General features: G+C 43.1%; 1 protein-coding gene across 3 annotated transcripts in view; it reads right to left on the bottom strand.

The window, feature by feature from the left end:
* The window catches only part of MAPRE2 (microtubule associated protein RP/EB family member 2), a 984616-nt gene that overhangs the window by 45915 nt on the left and 924698 nt on the right, over nucleotides 1–14003 (bottom strand). For all 3 annotated transcript variants that reach the window (XM_069621019.1, XM_069621020.1, XM_069621018.1), the window contains one exon: nucleotides 1012–1148. In XM_069621019.1, the coding sequence (XP_069477120.1) occupies nucleotides 1012–1148 (137 nt within the window). The remainder of the gene's footprint in view (nucleotides 1–1011; nucleotides 1149–14003) is intronic.

Here is a 14003-nt window from a genome sequence, read left to right as displayed (position 1 = left end):
TCGCTCCAATTTATCCCCAGGCAGGATGGTCGCCGGATGCCCAAGTGCTACCAGGTTTTCCATGTATGCAAGCACGCTGCATTGGAATTGGGATTCTGGGGAAGTGACTATAGATTTGCCATGCAAGTTCCACTGGCTTGCAGAACGTTTTGAGACTCCACTATCTAGCCTGGGTTATTTTACCAGTGGCTACCATTTCTAATTCTCCACAGCAGTCGCTGCTGCGTGCTAGCACCGGCCCCCTCTCCTCTCATGCTTGGGTAAGAACGTTTCTTCTTGATGTATGAGGGGCCTTGCAAGAGGAAGCAGGCAGGGTCTACAATGGACTTCTGTCTCTCCACAGATAATTTCTGTCTGTTATTTTCACAGACTCAATCTACAGCCTTTTATCTATGCACAATTTCTCCTCGGGTGTTCAAGGAACCACTTCCTTATATTTGCTGAAGGTTTGTCAGGGATAGTAGGGTGGCTATAATGGCCCAAGGTCCCCAATTCCCATATTGTAGGGTTTGCGGACTCAGACAGTTCTGGGGCTATTTAGTTTGCAGTATGCACTTTATGAATGGCTGATGTAAAATTAATGCTACTCTCACAATGAGCATTTGATCTGTTGTCATATGGTTGGAGGAGCAAGGCCTCTGCCTGAGCTAAGTTGTCGAGTGTTAAAGAAGATACATGTGCCGCGCTAGCAGTAACTGGGGTCACACAGTACTTGTGAACAGAAAGAGAGGAGAATGGGAGTCGTACCTAGAAACAGCACTCCCACTAGTAGTAGCTAAGGGAGGTCTTGTACGGGGAGGCATGCAGATGTAAAGGTCTCATTTGTCCTTTCCCTTTCTCTTCACTCCAAGCTTGCACTTCTATTTGTACTAGACAGGCAAAATGAGCAATAGGAAAAGAGGGTAGCAATGCCCATTCTTCTGGGAGCATAGATTATTTAGAAATAGCACATAATGTGTGTATGCATGAGTGTCACATTCTGTGGGAAGCAATGTTATCTATTGAGGTTACCTGGTCACTAAGCTGTGTGACTTGTGTTTCTAAGTCTTTGTCGCTTCTGGGTACTGGACTCTGAGCTGCCTTTTTTGCTGAAGACGGCCGAGATGATGTGGATCCTGGTTTTGCAAGTGGACTTGACCTAGCAGCTCCTGAAAACAACAAAAAAAGAAAAAAGGGTTTGATTTTAATGAAAATCCAAGTGTTGTGGTTAATACAAATATGCCAAATCAAATTCTTTTGCTGCAATAGTTCCTCTTCAGACTTCTTAAAAGAGAGCAGGCAGGTGACTATACGTAACACAGATGGACATTTACCAACACCAATAATGTAATGCAGGAAATAGAACTAACCAAAACATGTCGGCATTTTAAACTATCCTGTTTTTAGGGTGTCATATATTATTTGAGATTAAACCAGCCTTTATTTTATGACACACAAATTGAAAGAGCTACAGTTCCTTTTAGTGAACCCATACACACACCTGCTTGGTACAGGTGAGTCCAGTTTGGGGTTTCCTCGACCTTCTTAGCCTGTCTCTTTGTCTCTCGTTGCGGTCTTACAGGGTTTGTTGCATCCTACTTCTTTGTTCTCTCGTCGCAGGATTAAGGGGTTTACCGCATCCTGCTTCACTACTCTTTCAAAACATTATTTTTCTGTTGGCCCCGATCGGTAAGCCAGGTGCCTGTGGACTTTTATTAACATCTGCTGATAGATGTGGAACTTATCGGTCAGGCTCAAATTCTGCAAGAGAAGGGGGGCCTTACTTGAGTTCCCCGGTGAGGACAGTTGGGCCTTATCACCTATCGCTACAAAGGGGCTGATCTCTAATCTCTGGTTCCCCTCTCTGCTCCCTTTCCCTTCTTGACCCTTCCAGTTGCCAGTCCACCTGCTTGTTGCTCCTCCCATCTTGGTATCAACTGCTTCGGATCAGGCCTTTTCCCAGCTCTGAGCTTAGTGCACCCCCCTGGAACCTTCCTGTGCTTTCTACGACTTCCTTCCTCCGGGATCATCCCTGTCACTGCCCCAGGATTTACTACCACCTCCTCTTGATGTTCCCTAACCTCCTTCAGTCTACCCCTCCAGCCGCCGCTTGATGTTTATTGTCCACCCCGCCCCTCCCATAGTTATTTACTCTTAAGACAGTGGGATCGTTTTAGATGGAGTTGAACCCCCAGAGTTACCATAATCCTTCACCTGTGGAGCTAATTTTTACTCTGGGGCCTTAGCCATCTAGAGTACAAAATGATAACGATAACCTGGTGATAGTTGGCACAAATAACATGCTAACATAGTGGTTTGGTTTCGCCTAATGTGAAAAAAATAGATGGATCGGAGCTAAAACTTCATTTTCTAGGTTTCTCATTATTACACACACCAAGCTAGAACCCTGCATCCTTTAAATTCTTTTGAAAAACATTGTTAGGGGATCAATCAAAAAAAAGATAGAAAATATGGAAGCATAGCGGGGGGCTTCCAATCCAGCCTCAGAAAAAGTGTACTTATGGTATCCCTTACAAAATATTGCATATAAAATATTTTGCTCAAATTATTTCATTTCAAACAATATCTTTCTAAAGTAGGGCACAGATTTCTCATGTTGTGCAATATATATTTCTTAATTAATTATAGAGCAACACAAACAGATACATTTGGGCTACAAATCCCACAATGCAATGTTAACACTACTAAGAGGGAGGATCTGCGCTCAAGCTCTATTTTTTGTCCTTTTTTCATTTTCCTTGTCGTTTTTTCTTGCTTCAACCACCTCAGATGAGTACTTCAACCTTCCATCTATATTTATTTTGAAACTAAGGTTTTGCATTGATTTGTTTTGAAGCTGTTTTAAGACTTGGACAGGAGCGCTTACTTCTTGTGTGCCTGCTCGAGTGAGAGGAGTTACTGAGTTACAGAGGCTGAGCAAGTGTGATGCTGGAAATGCATCGGAGGGACAGGGCCTCTGTATCCTTGTCATTTACTGCTTTTTATTGTGTGTTCTGTCGTGTTTTCCACGCAGGAGTTCATGTGGGACTCCTGGAGGTGCAGCTCTCTCTTTTGGTTTGGTGTACAGACTCATGGGATACCCTTATGGCCCCCATGGGTGGGGGTACAACCCTGTGCCCCTAGTGTATGTTTTTGGGCACCTGTGAGTGACCCACAGAGCAGGGTACGGGCTGCTGGCAGCTCCGTGCTGAATTGACTGGTGCCCTGAGCGTCCTCTATTTTGGGATGCCCAGGCCCTGTGATTGGAATCGGTAGATTCCTGATGGAGACAAGATGGCCCCATAGCCTCTTGCCTTCCATCGCCTGTTACCTTGATCTTCCCGAAGTCCCGGGAAGCCCTGACTCTGTCCCTTCCCCCTGACTGGCTGTTGGGTGGAAGTTGCATATATGGTAGTGTGGGGAAGTGCCGACCAGACTGGCTGGAGCCTTCCCAACGACCGTATGTTGTGGTTACACCTGTGGGTGGGACCTGGGTGAATGGAGTATGTGACGAATCTACACTTCTTGTTGTGGATGTCTGGTATCTAGTGTTTGACACAATGAATGAGACAGCCCTGCCCGAAACTGGTATGAATGCAGTGTGTAGTGTGTTGAATGGCGTGGTACTTGTCCGAATCCACATTCTGTGTTGTGAGTGTCTGGATGGAGAAGAATGGCCTGAATGCACTGTGTGCCTGATTGGCTGGCTGACTGCTGAATGCCCTTCGAAGTGATTGGCTGCTTGAATGTGACCCAGCAGAATGAATGGGAGATCAACAGTATATCTGGGGACCTCTCACTGCTAGGAATCATGTTCAGAAGCTGAAGTCCACTACGAAGAGTAACTGGAGTGAAACTGAAGCTTGACCTTGAAGCCCTGCTGGAAGAGAAGAATAGCCGTTGCTCTTCCTCATCAATCTGAAAGCTGCTGCGTCTCCAAGGACTGACCCAGAGAGGATCTGGTAAGGCGCCCTCTTCCCGAGCTACGAGGGACCATCGTGCGACCAGCTGATCTTTGCAAAAGCTCCCTGGTAGACAGACCTACGAAAGGCTGCTGACCGGAGACGGGGACTGCCGCGGAATCCCAAAGAGAAGTGCCTGGACTGTTGTCCGCCACCGTCGACGACCGCCGTCGGCAACCGGAGCCACCGTGCTCCTGTTGCCTAAGAATGTTTGATCCAAGGACGCTCTCGTCTGCACCGTCGCCCGCCTTATCCCGCCAGAGAAGGCTAGGCCGTCGACACGCTGAGGAGCATCCGCCGGTGGGTTTCCCACCACCCAAAGACCAGAGAGATGCCGACAACTCAACGCCCTTGCTGGGCCACAGTTCTTCAAACTCTTTGCGGTCCAGAACTATCGACATCGAGGTGCCTCACACGCCTCTTCCTGGCAGGACGTTTACACTTTCCCGTCGATGAGCACCGCTAGGAAAGAAGCGGCCACTTCACCGCCGTAGTTCACCCTGTTCTTCGCCGGATGTTCCACGACCCGTGACTCCTGCCTTAAAGGGAGGGCACTCAAGAAGGGCCGTCGGTTCCCCGATGAGGAACATATAACTCCAGGTACTTTGGGGTTGCTGAATTATTGGAAAGTCTCTTGTGAACAATATATGGACTGGGCTTGTGATATATCTTTATTGTACAGGTTGCCTAGGTGGGGGATCTCCACTCAGAACTGTGTCTAGGTATCGGGCCAGTATTCTGCCACCAATTGTTCTAACCAACTGCTTTCCTCTTATATCTATTGTTGGTTTCCTTTACAAACTGATTTGTATGACATTTAACCATACGGTTGATGCACTTTAAAGAGATCTAATTGTAATTGTGGTACCACATAGAACTGTATAGATTTGCCATTATAGATAACCGAGTACAAAGTGAGTTATCGTGATATTGTACATAACCTTGAATATTAATAATTTAAAGACTGTGTTTTAACTAATACAGTGTGTGGACATTCCTTTGTGGGTGTGTGAGGACTACACTGTACTTAAGAACCAGCCCGAATCACCTCCTGAGAAGCTAGGCCTCGATTGCTCAACCACGTTTACCAATAATAGAGAATCTTGGCTGGGGTCCTCTGTGCCTCTCGTCTACCATATACAGGGCAGGAGTACAGACACCCCCCTCCGGTCTTTACAACAAGCACTTCAGTTTCCGAGGACTGCCTGTGTTCACTGTTGGCATATGCTAAAAACATATATTGGTATGGTTATGGGTCCCACCTGCGCTATACCATTCGCTCCAGATTTCCCACCAGGGCTGACCTACATTAGGCAGGAACATATATAAATTACATTTCTTTACAGGGGATTCGCTTAGAGAGCAGCATTGGCAAAACCAAATACAGAATGTTAATTCCACTGGGCAGTTCACTACTGAGAGTCCAAGAAGAGCAAAGTTCCCATGAGTATGCTGAAGGGGATAATTTGAAAAAAAGCTCCACAGCCTCTTTGGAGAGGGGGATTTTATTTCATTTTTTAACGCTCCAACATTTGACGCCTCGGGCAAGGTAAAGGCAATCCCCTTTCCCCAGTATATAAATTGCTTGCACATTTCGCATGGTACAGAACTCTTTTCTCGGCCCATTAAAGCCACAAGGAAAAGGAAACACCTAGAACACAGAGTAAGAGTCTGATGTGCTTTCTTCAAAAACCCTATGAAGACGGGGAATCAAGGGCAATTGCTGTCTATGATATGGATATAGTATGTTGTGGACCCGAAGGCTGTGTGGAGAGTCAAACAGCGGCTACAGGAGCACATGCCACACCACTTCTGCTTACATCACTAGCTGACCCTGGGGTTGGGTCTTCTACATATTATGATGCCCAGCAAGATTTTATTGACTTAGACCCAGAACAGGTTCCATCAGGTACTAAATTTGCAGGCCCCTGTGAAGTTAAAGGTCCTAGTGGAGTATTGATGTTTGATCAAATATCACCAGTTTGCCCCAATTGTCGGGCACAGTCTCCAATATGCCCAAACACAGCTTTCCTGTAAGCCTGATTTCTATTGGGTGCGTGAGATCAGGTCCCCAGCCTTCCTTACCGTCGAAAGCATTGGCCGTCCTAGTTGTCGACCACCATCTCTAAATACTTAAATGATTAGGGCTCCTGGGTTTCACCGATTTTTACACATTCGGATTCCTAACCGTATTTATCTGTAAAAAGCAGAAACAAGTGGAAATTCATGTGCTTTGATTAGCTCTTGAGATGGGTAATTATGCCCTTCAGGCCAACAATGGCTGTGCAAAGTATCAAAATGTAGAGGCTAAAAGTGAGTGATTTGAAATAGTGTCAAGTGCTATAGAGATGTGTTTCACGTCATGACAATGAGCAGCTGAAACAGGATCTTGGCTAGATGTGCAAGAACCCACGTCTACGAGCTTCACACTACAGGCATCACAGTGCTACATCACTGGTTGCAAATTATGTTTTTTTACAGGTCAAACTTAAATGTGTAGAAATTCCTAAATAAATAATTCTGATAGAGACTGCAATATTGGAAGAAAACTGCCATCAAACCAATGGCCATTGAAAAGATTTAAGTAAAGTGGGAAAGAGAGCCTGGTTTACCCAGGCTACCAGATACACCGCGACCATTAGGTCAATTTCTGTCCATGGTCAAGACGGGATTATAACAACTGATCACGTTTTCTTGTGTGAAAATGAAGGGGTAAAAAATGCAAGTTTGAAAATTAAATACCCAATGCCTCAAATGAGAAAAACCCTAGGGCTGGTCAATATGGGCCAAAAGTCATATCTCAATATTTTTTGGCTGAATGGCAATATACGATATATAACTCGATATTGTTTATCTCTGTTAAATGCTCAGTTGTAAGCCAACTACATGCGAGATGCCAACAGTACTAATACTGAACAGTAAATGCAAAAACACAACATTAATTGTCAGTTAACCTCATCCTAAAATTGCAATTGATTCAAAGGGACATTATCTCAACAATAATGGCAATACTAACACAGAATTTCAAGTAGGATACACATCCTTATATGCAGTGACGTAGGCATCAAGTGGCATTTTGTCATATTGATTTGTCATCCTCAATTAATAGGTGACAGATACATACATATAAACATATATCAATGTTAACGATATTGTCTAATCCTATATCAATTTTCTAAATATATCAATGTATCTCCAAAACTCAATATATCACCCAACCCTAATGCGCAAAACAAACTAAAACGGTGTATTCAAAGATGGAAAAATATGTGGTTTTAAAAGGAGATATTCGTTTATTTTAAAGAATGAAACTAGCTCAAATGCAACAATAAAAGTTGGCTGTTTTGCATGTATTCTGAATATTTATCTGTGCTCTGGAGTCAGTCTAGGGCAGGTACAGGGGTTCCCCCGTTTTGTTTTGATATATGGGTGAGGCGGAATGGAGGGTGCTTTGGGAAGGGTAGATGCCCTTAAATAATGGCCCGCTAAGTGCACAAACGTTATGTGCCAGTGATGTTTTATTTTATGTGCAAAGTAACGTTTCTCTTGCATAAGAATTAAGTGGTTGTTTTGGGGGTGTAGGAATGGAAATGAGGTTTTGGGGAGGGTCAGAAAATGGGTGTGTGGTTTGAATGTTACATTCCCGTGGAATTTTATTTCCCTTTCAAAAATACTATACTTTATTTTATTGTTTGTCGGTGTGCTTACCATTTCTTTCTCAAAATTATTCTCTGCCAGATATTGCGTTTTATTAACTGCGCAGTGCTCGGCCACCACCTCTGTAAAAGCTGTAACCTTTAGACTATTTTTAAAGTCTGACTTATGAATCCATTAATTGTTTTTTTCACAGAGCCAAGATTGTTTTTTTGTTGACTTTGCTTCCTTTCTGAATAGCATTTAAATGAACAGTTTCAGAGCAGTTTACATTTAGAACTGTTACATTGTACATTTCTGCACAATTGCATTCTAGGGAATAGAAAAGTGCTCTTTTACTGACACATGAGTTTCGAATTAAGTTTTTTCTAACACTAATTGTCAAGCAAAATATGATAATCTGCTGAGACTGCAACCGCAGAAGGCTCTGCAATAGATTCAGGCACATTAAGTTATTGTGAACAAATCACAATCTGTTTTTCGGCAAAGCCAACATCTCCTTAAATGCAGACTTCTGCATGGGAATGCTCCTTACAATAAACCATAATGTAGGAGGACTAACAGATAGCCAACCTAAAGAGAATGGTGGTTTTCTGTTTTGCGACATTATGCCTTCACATTTTCCTACTTGAAGCTCATAATGTTCTTTCAAACATATTCGGTTCTACAGTTTGTTCTTGGGCTGGTTGAAGCAGAGGACGTTCAGTTGGTGGAGCCCAGTGGCCCTCTGGTTTTGGCGGTCGCTGGTGGGGCAAGCAATATCGGAATCTTCCCTTGCTCCAATACCAGCTTTTTTGGGCCAATGCAATAGAGGCAGATACACCAAAGGAAGGTTCATCTCAGGAGGTTTCAATGGCGCATACCTTCTCCATTCTTCCAGGCTAGGGTTCTGGTGTCAAAAACATTGTTATAACACCATATAAAATAGATTTTCCAAGATCCTTGTGCCTTAGAAACAGTGCAGGGATTTCACATAGAATTATCCAGTCCACCGGTTCAGCATAAAATTATCACATTTCAGCATAAAAGTAAGAAACAAATGCGATTTTCAAGACTGGGCTACAAGTTAATTTCACAGGAAATTCAGAACCTATTGCAATTTTTTTAAACCCATTAGGCATCCTCAGCAATTTATTTTTGGTAATGAACAAGGACAAATGGCTTTGTCCATTCTTCTTTTCAGTCAAGGCTAGTTTATTTAACCCCTCCCTTAAAAAACGTATTTAACAGAAAAGATTTCAGAGAGCTCATATTTTAAAATAAGCACTTATACTGCTAAATTACTGTAAACGGTTACTAAGTACAACAATAAATAGCACTGATGCATTGGATCTGCACATCATTGAATTAACTCTAAATACAATGTTCAAACACTAGGGTATAGCGCATGTCACCGGCACAGCCAGCCCAACATATATGTCAGAATTAAACTAGACCATTCTTAAATATTCAGTTTGCTTTTTCAAACTGCCACTTGAATTGAGGAAAATACCAACCAACTTTGCCTCCCAAAGTAATTGTTATCAAAGACTCATGTCAAGCCCCTCTGATAGTAGTATACAAATTGCCTGTTGAACGTATATTTTAAAATGTCATTTGAAAAGCCAACAGGCAGGGATTGTGCAATTGCCACATATTTTTAGTTGACATATATCAGCGCTGTTCCTTCACAGAAGGCAAGGAACTGATGGCGACTCATGTAGAAGGTCTGTTGCGGGGATGCAAGAAGCAGAAGTGGGACCCACGTAAAAATCGGGTTAATGTGGAAGTAAGGTCCCTGGCCTTGTGCAGATTGTGGGGTGAAAATACAGCCCCAGAGTGACAGAGATGGAGAGGCCATGCAAGGCCCCTATTGTTAGAGTGAAGATGGATAATGTAGAGTCCCATTGAAATATAAAAGCCAGTACAAAACAGTGATTTCCGACATAAATCCTAGTGAAATGGAAAGAAAGGGGCCTACCCAACTCCACTAAAAAGAACAGGTGCACAAGTGAAGGAGAATCTACCTGAGAGCTTAAAACAGATAGATATGCCCAATGAATGGGAAAAGACAAGTGGTGCTGCAGATGCTGACTTTGAGTAAACTGGGGAAAGGCACCTTTTGACAGATTGAAAACTGTAGCAGTACACGGGAAAAGCTACATTGAAATGCTGTGCCTTTGAAAAATAAAAAGGCGGACTTGTGCCTTACATTTAAAAAGTGAAGCCAAGTGACATATTTCATTTGACACAGAGAAAGACACTTACCTTCCACAGGTAAACTGATATTTAAATGGAAAGACCTACTTTGTTTTAAAAAGGGAAACTGGTTTCCCATGTTAAATAATAGCGTAGGCATGGACAAGTTAAGAGGCACACTCATGTCTTTTCAACCAGCAGATGAAAGAAATATATTAATATATGCATAGAAGCCCCATCATCAATGTAAAATGTTACATGCTGCTTCCCCTACTGAACTGCTGTGTACCTGGAACTGTGACGGACCTTTGGGCTGAAGCCCTCTAGGAGAAAAAGGTCTGGTGTACAGTTATTAGATCGGAATTGTGGAGGGGTAGATAAGCTGTCCAGCAAAAATGACCTTTAAGGTCAGGTCTCCCCATTAACTATGCATTAGTGGTCAACAGAAATGAAATTTTTAGGGCTGACTCAACCTCAAGAAATGGCCTGCACAGCCGCTAATAGATCTTCAACCCCTGTACAAAACAGACCCTGCTGATAAACAGATGTTCATGTCATGTGATAGAAGTGAAATTAAACTTAAGAAAAGGTGGTGGCTATTTTGAAACGGAGGGGCACATGTGAAGCATTTGCTGATTAACATAGGATTACATTTTCCTTAATAAAAAGAGAATTGTGTGTGTCCCAGTGAGCTCATCCCAGACTCATATTAAAGGGGATAAGAAGCCTTCCGGTACCATCTAAATATGAATTCTGTGTGATGTATACAATGTGAGTTATGAAGAAAATTATGATTTGGGCCTTCTCATAATTTTGAGGAAATGGAAAGTTGGTGTGGTGTTAGAGGGGTACATTAATATTTGAATCTTGAAGTGTCTGATTTTTTACTATTTCGGCTCAGGAGCAAATTGAAAAAAAAGGCAGCTCTTTCCAGGAAGGGCGTGCCGAAATAAGATTAGTATTTTCTGACTCGCCATAAAATATAGAATGCAAATATATACATATGCCTGCAGTTTTCTGAATAATTAGGGTAGCTGCATTGTTGTGAACTTTTCAGGAACACTAAAAGTTAAACCCACTTGTCATTTTGTGATGATGAAGCTTTCTCCTCCCCCAGCCTCCATCACCCACCCCTCCTAACTCCTTGTCCTATCAGCAGGCAGTGGGCGTATTGGGGGGGCGGGGGGCGGAGAGAGCTAGCCAATCTGTATAGTGAGAATTATGATAATAATGGAGTGTCACCAGCCCTATAAGAGATCAGTTATCAATCTGAGAGGGACTTTTTGCTTGACTTTTCCACTCTCTTCCTGGAGTTAGGCTACTTCTGGACTCTTGCAAGGAACTACTAGCAGAGAGGCAAGGAGAGGAGAGCTACCCATGCCATCAGGGAAAACCTTGCCAGGAGAAGAGTTGGTTACCTGGAAAGGCCTTAACCCTTGCATGGGAGACAGAGACTGGGGAACCTAAAAGCTAGCTGAGCCTGCCATTTGAGCAGCCAGGGGAGGACTGGGTTGCTGGGGGATATACTAGACCTAAGCCTTTGACCAGATTTGTGCTTTCCTCAGAGGAGCCCTGCTGTTTCCCTGGATGCTCCATAACCAAGGCCTCCCATGTAAGTAGATTAATCCAAATGCCAACAAAAGTGTGGGGGGAATCTGCCAGCCTTAATCTCCATCTTGCATAGCGGGTAGGGGGGTGGAACAGGGGAGACCCCTGACATATTATTAAATATAACTCAAATTAATTCCCCATAGAAAACCACCCTATCCATTTAAATCGAATTGTGTGGGGAACTGCCTGCCTTAATCCTTTCCATTAAATTGTGGGGGAGGGGTTGAAGCTGCTGTGTAGACCATTAGCGCATTGAATGAAAGTTAAATCAATTAATTACTGTATAGAAAAATCCCAGGATGAGTGTTGTTACCATAACAAGGATGCTGTTCTAAAATTAATTGAGATCAATGTATACTCAGCCTTCTATTAAGGTTTTTAGTCACGAAGACTAAAAAATTGGTTTTTATAGTCTTTTTTATATATGTATGCACTTTAATATTTCTATATTCATTGTATATTCATTGTGTTTTTATATTCTAGTCTTATACCGGATCACAATCCACCCTCCTTTCCAAAGTGGCCTTCGACCAACTAAATTCAGGAAGGGGGGAGAGTCACCAAATTCCCCTCCCAGCTCTTCCTGAACAACTCCAAAACTTCAATGGGAATGATATTTCCATAGAAGGGACTGCAGATCTGGAAATAAAAATTGGGAAACATAGTGGGAACTACCCAGTGATAGTTGTGACTCCAGAGGGCACAGCTTATCTCTTGGGGAATGACCTCCTTCGAGGATGTCACATCGGATTGACTGCGTGAACAAGGTCCTCTGGACTCAGATTAACCGGCCAATTAAATTATAACAAAGCACAAATTATGTGGGTTTGAATGGCACATGTCACATGACTGAACAACGGTCTGACAAAATAGAATTCCATTTTAGGAACAATGAAGTCCCAGACATCACTGTCATCTCTGTAGGAGAACAAACTGGTGATGGGAACTCTTCTCCATTCTTGAAAATCAACTTTCCTTCCAGTTTTAAGTGCCTTTCTACACTGGAAGGGAATACTCTGAAATTTTATACTAGTCCAAAGTCAGAGGAAAACACAAATCTCATGATGAAAGAAGGATGAACAGCTGTTTTCCCCATTTAGTTAAATGAGGGGGGGCCTGTTCTCGCCAGAGTATGCCTGAATTACAAAAACTTCACCAGTGAAGCATTAATTCAGGAAACTCCCAAAGGATCAGACCATTCCCTCGTTTCAATTGATTGATAAGTGGGAAATGGGCCCTCTTATAGAAGTAATAGCCACAGGAAACGCAGTCTTGTGAGTGAGATGCTTATGACTCGTTGTGCGCATTGGGTCAAAAGGGTGACCCATGACATTGGGAAGTACAATATTGAAGTCCCAGCCAGGAGCTGGATTTGCAATTGGGTGATGTAATCTTTTAACCCCTTCCATAAAGGCTTCAATCACTGGAACCTTCTACGAAGACACCTTACTTTGAGATGTGGTAGGTAAAGAACTATGTGAGATGGTGAGCAATCAATAGGATTGATGTTGCATGTTTTGCACCAAATGATAAAGTGGTTCTACTTATTTAAGTAGCAATGTCTTGTGTTGGGTTTGCGTGCTTCCTTGAGGATTTCCACAAATCAATCTTTGTGGCAGGTTTAAATGTCCAAACTCTATGACCTCAGGGGCCAGGCTGCCAAGTTCAGTGTTTGGGGACATGGGTGAAGTGTTGTCCCTTGATGTCGGGACAGCACGTTTTATGGGCATGGAAGTTTGAGTGGAGGGTAAAGAGACATTTTGAGTAGGTTTGAAAACCATGCTTGACGTGCCCACATTAGTGCTATTTTAATACGTTTCTCCTTTTCCTGGTGGCTTTTGTGGACATCTTGATCATTAAAGGTTTTGGGGGGAAAGCGTATGCAAATTTCCCTGACCAGTTCATCCTCAGGGTATTCCCCCTTTGCAACCTGTCTAGGGATACCTGGACACAAAGTCTGGGCATTGTGCATTCTCTCATGTTGCGAAGAGATCTATGTCAGGCTGACCGTAGATTGTAAAATGTTAAGAATGTTTTCGTTTAGCTGCCATTCGTGCTCTGAAGGAAGTTGTAAATTCCTGCTTAGCACATCGGCTAGATAGTTGTGTTCCCCCGTAACATGTTGAGACAGTAGGTATATGTTGCGATGAAGTGCCCAATGTCATATGTTCTGGGCTACTTTGAACAGACTTGGAGAGTGTGATCCCCCCTGCTTGTTGATGTAGTACATTGTTGCGGTGCTTTCTGTCAGGACTAGAACAGTCTTGTCTTGAAGCTGGTGATTTCAACTTGTAGCATGAGCTGATGTTCTTGTCACATCCTTCTTGCTCTTGGCAGAAGGTGTCAGGGTTTTTGAAGGAATTCTATGGAATGTCCATTGGTTAATGTCATTAGCACCCATTGATCTGATGTTATCTCCTCCCATGCATGGGTGAAGTGAGTATTTGGGCCTCCTATTGGGGATATATGGAAGGGGACCCTGACGGGTCAGCCATTTGTTGACAGGGATAGAGGAACTTCTAGTGGCTGTGCTCCTACTTCGACCTTTGCCTCGCCAAAAACATTGTTGCTGGGAGGTTTGGAAATTAGATGATGTTCCCTGCGATGAGTACCAGGGAG

Source organism: Ambystoma mexicanum, chromosome 5q (assembly GCF_040938575.1).
Source record: "Ambystoma mexicanum isolate Mex_15411 chromosome 5q, UKY_AmexF1_1, whole genome shotgun sequence".
NCBI lineage: Eukaryota > Metazoa > Chordata > Amphibia > Caudata > Ambystomatidae > Ambystoma > Ambystoma mexicanum.
The sequence above is the reverse complement of the archived record's forward strand: the minus strand, read 5'-3'. Positions and strand labels throughout refer to the sequence as shown.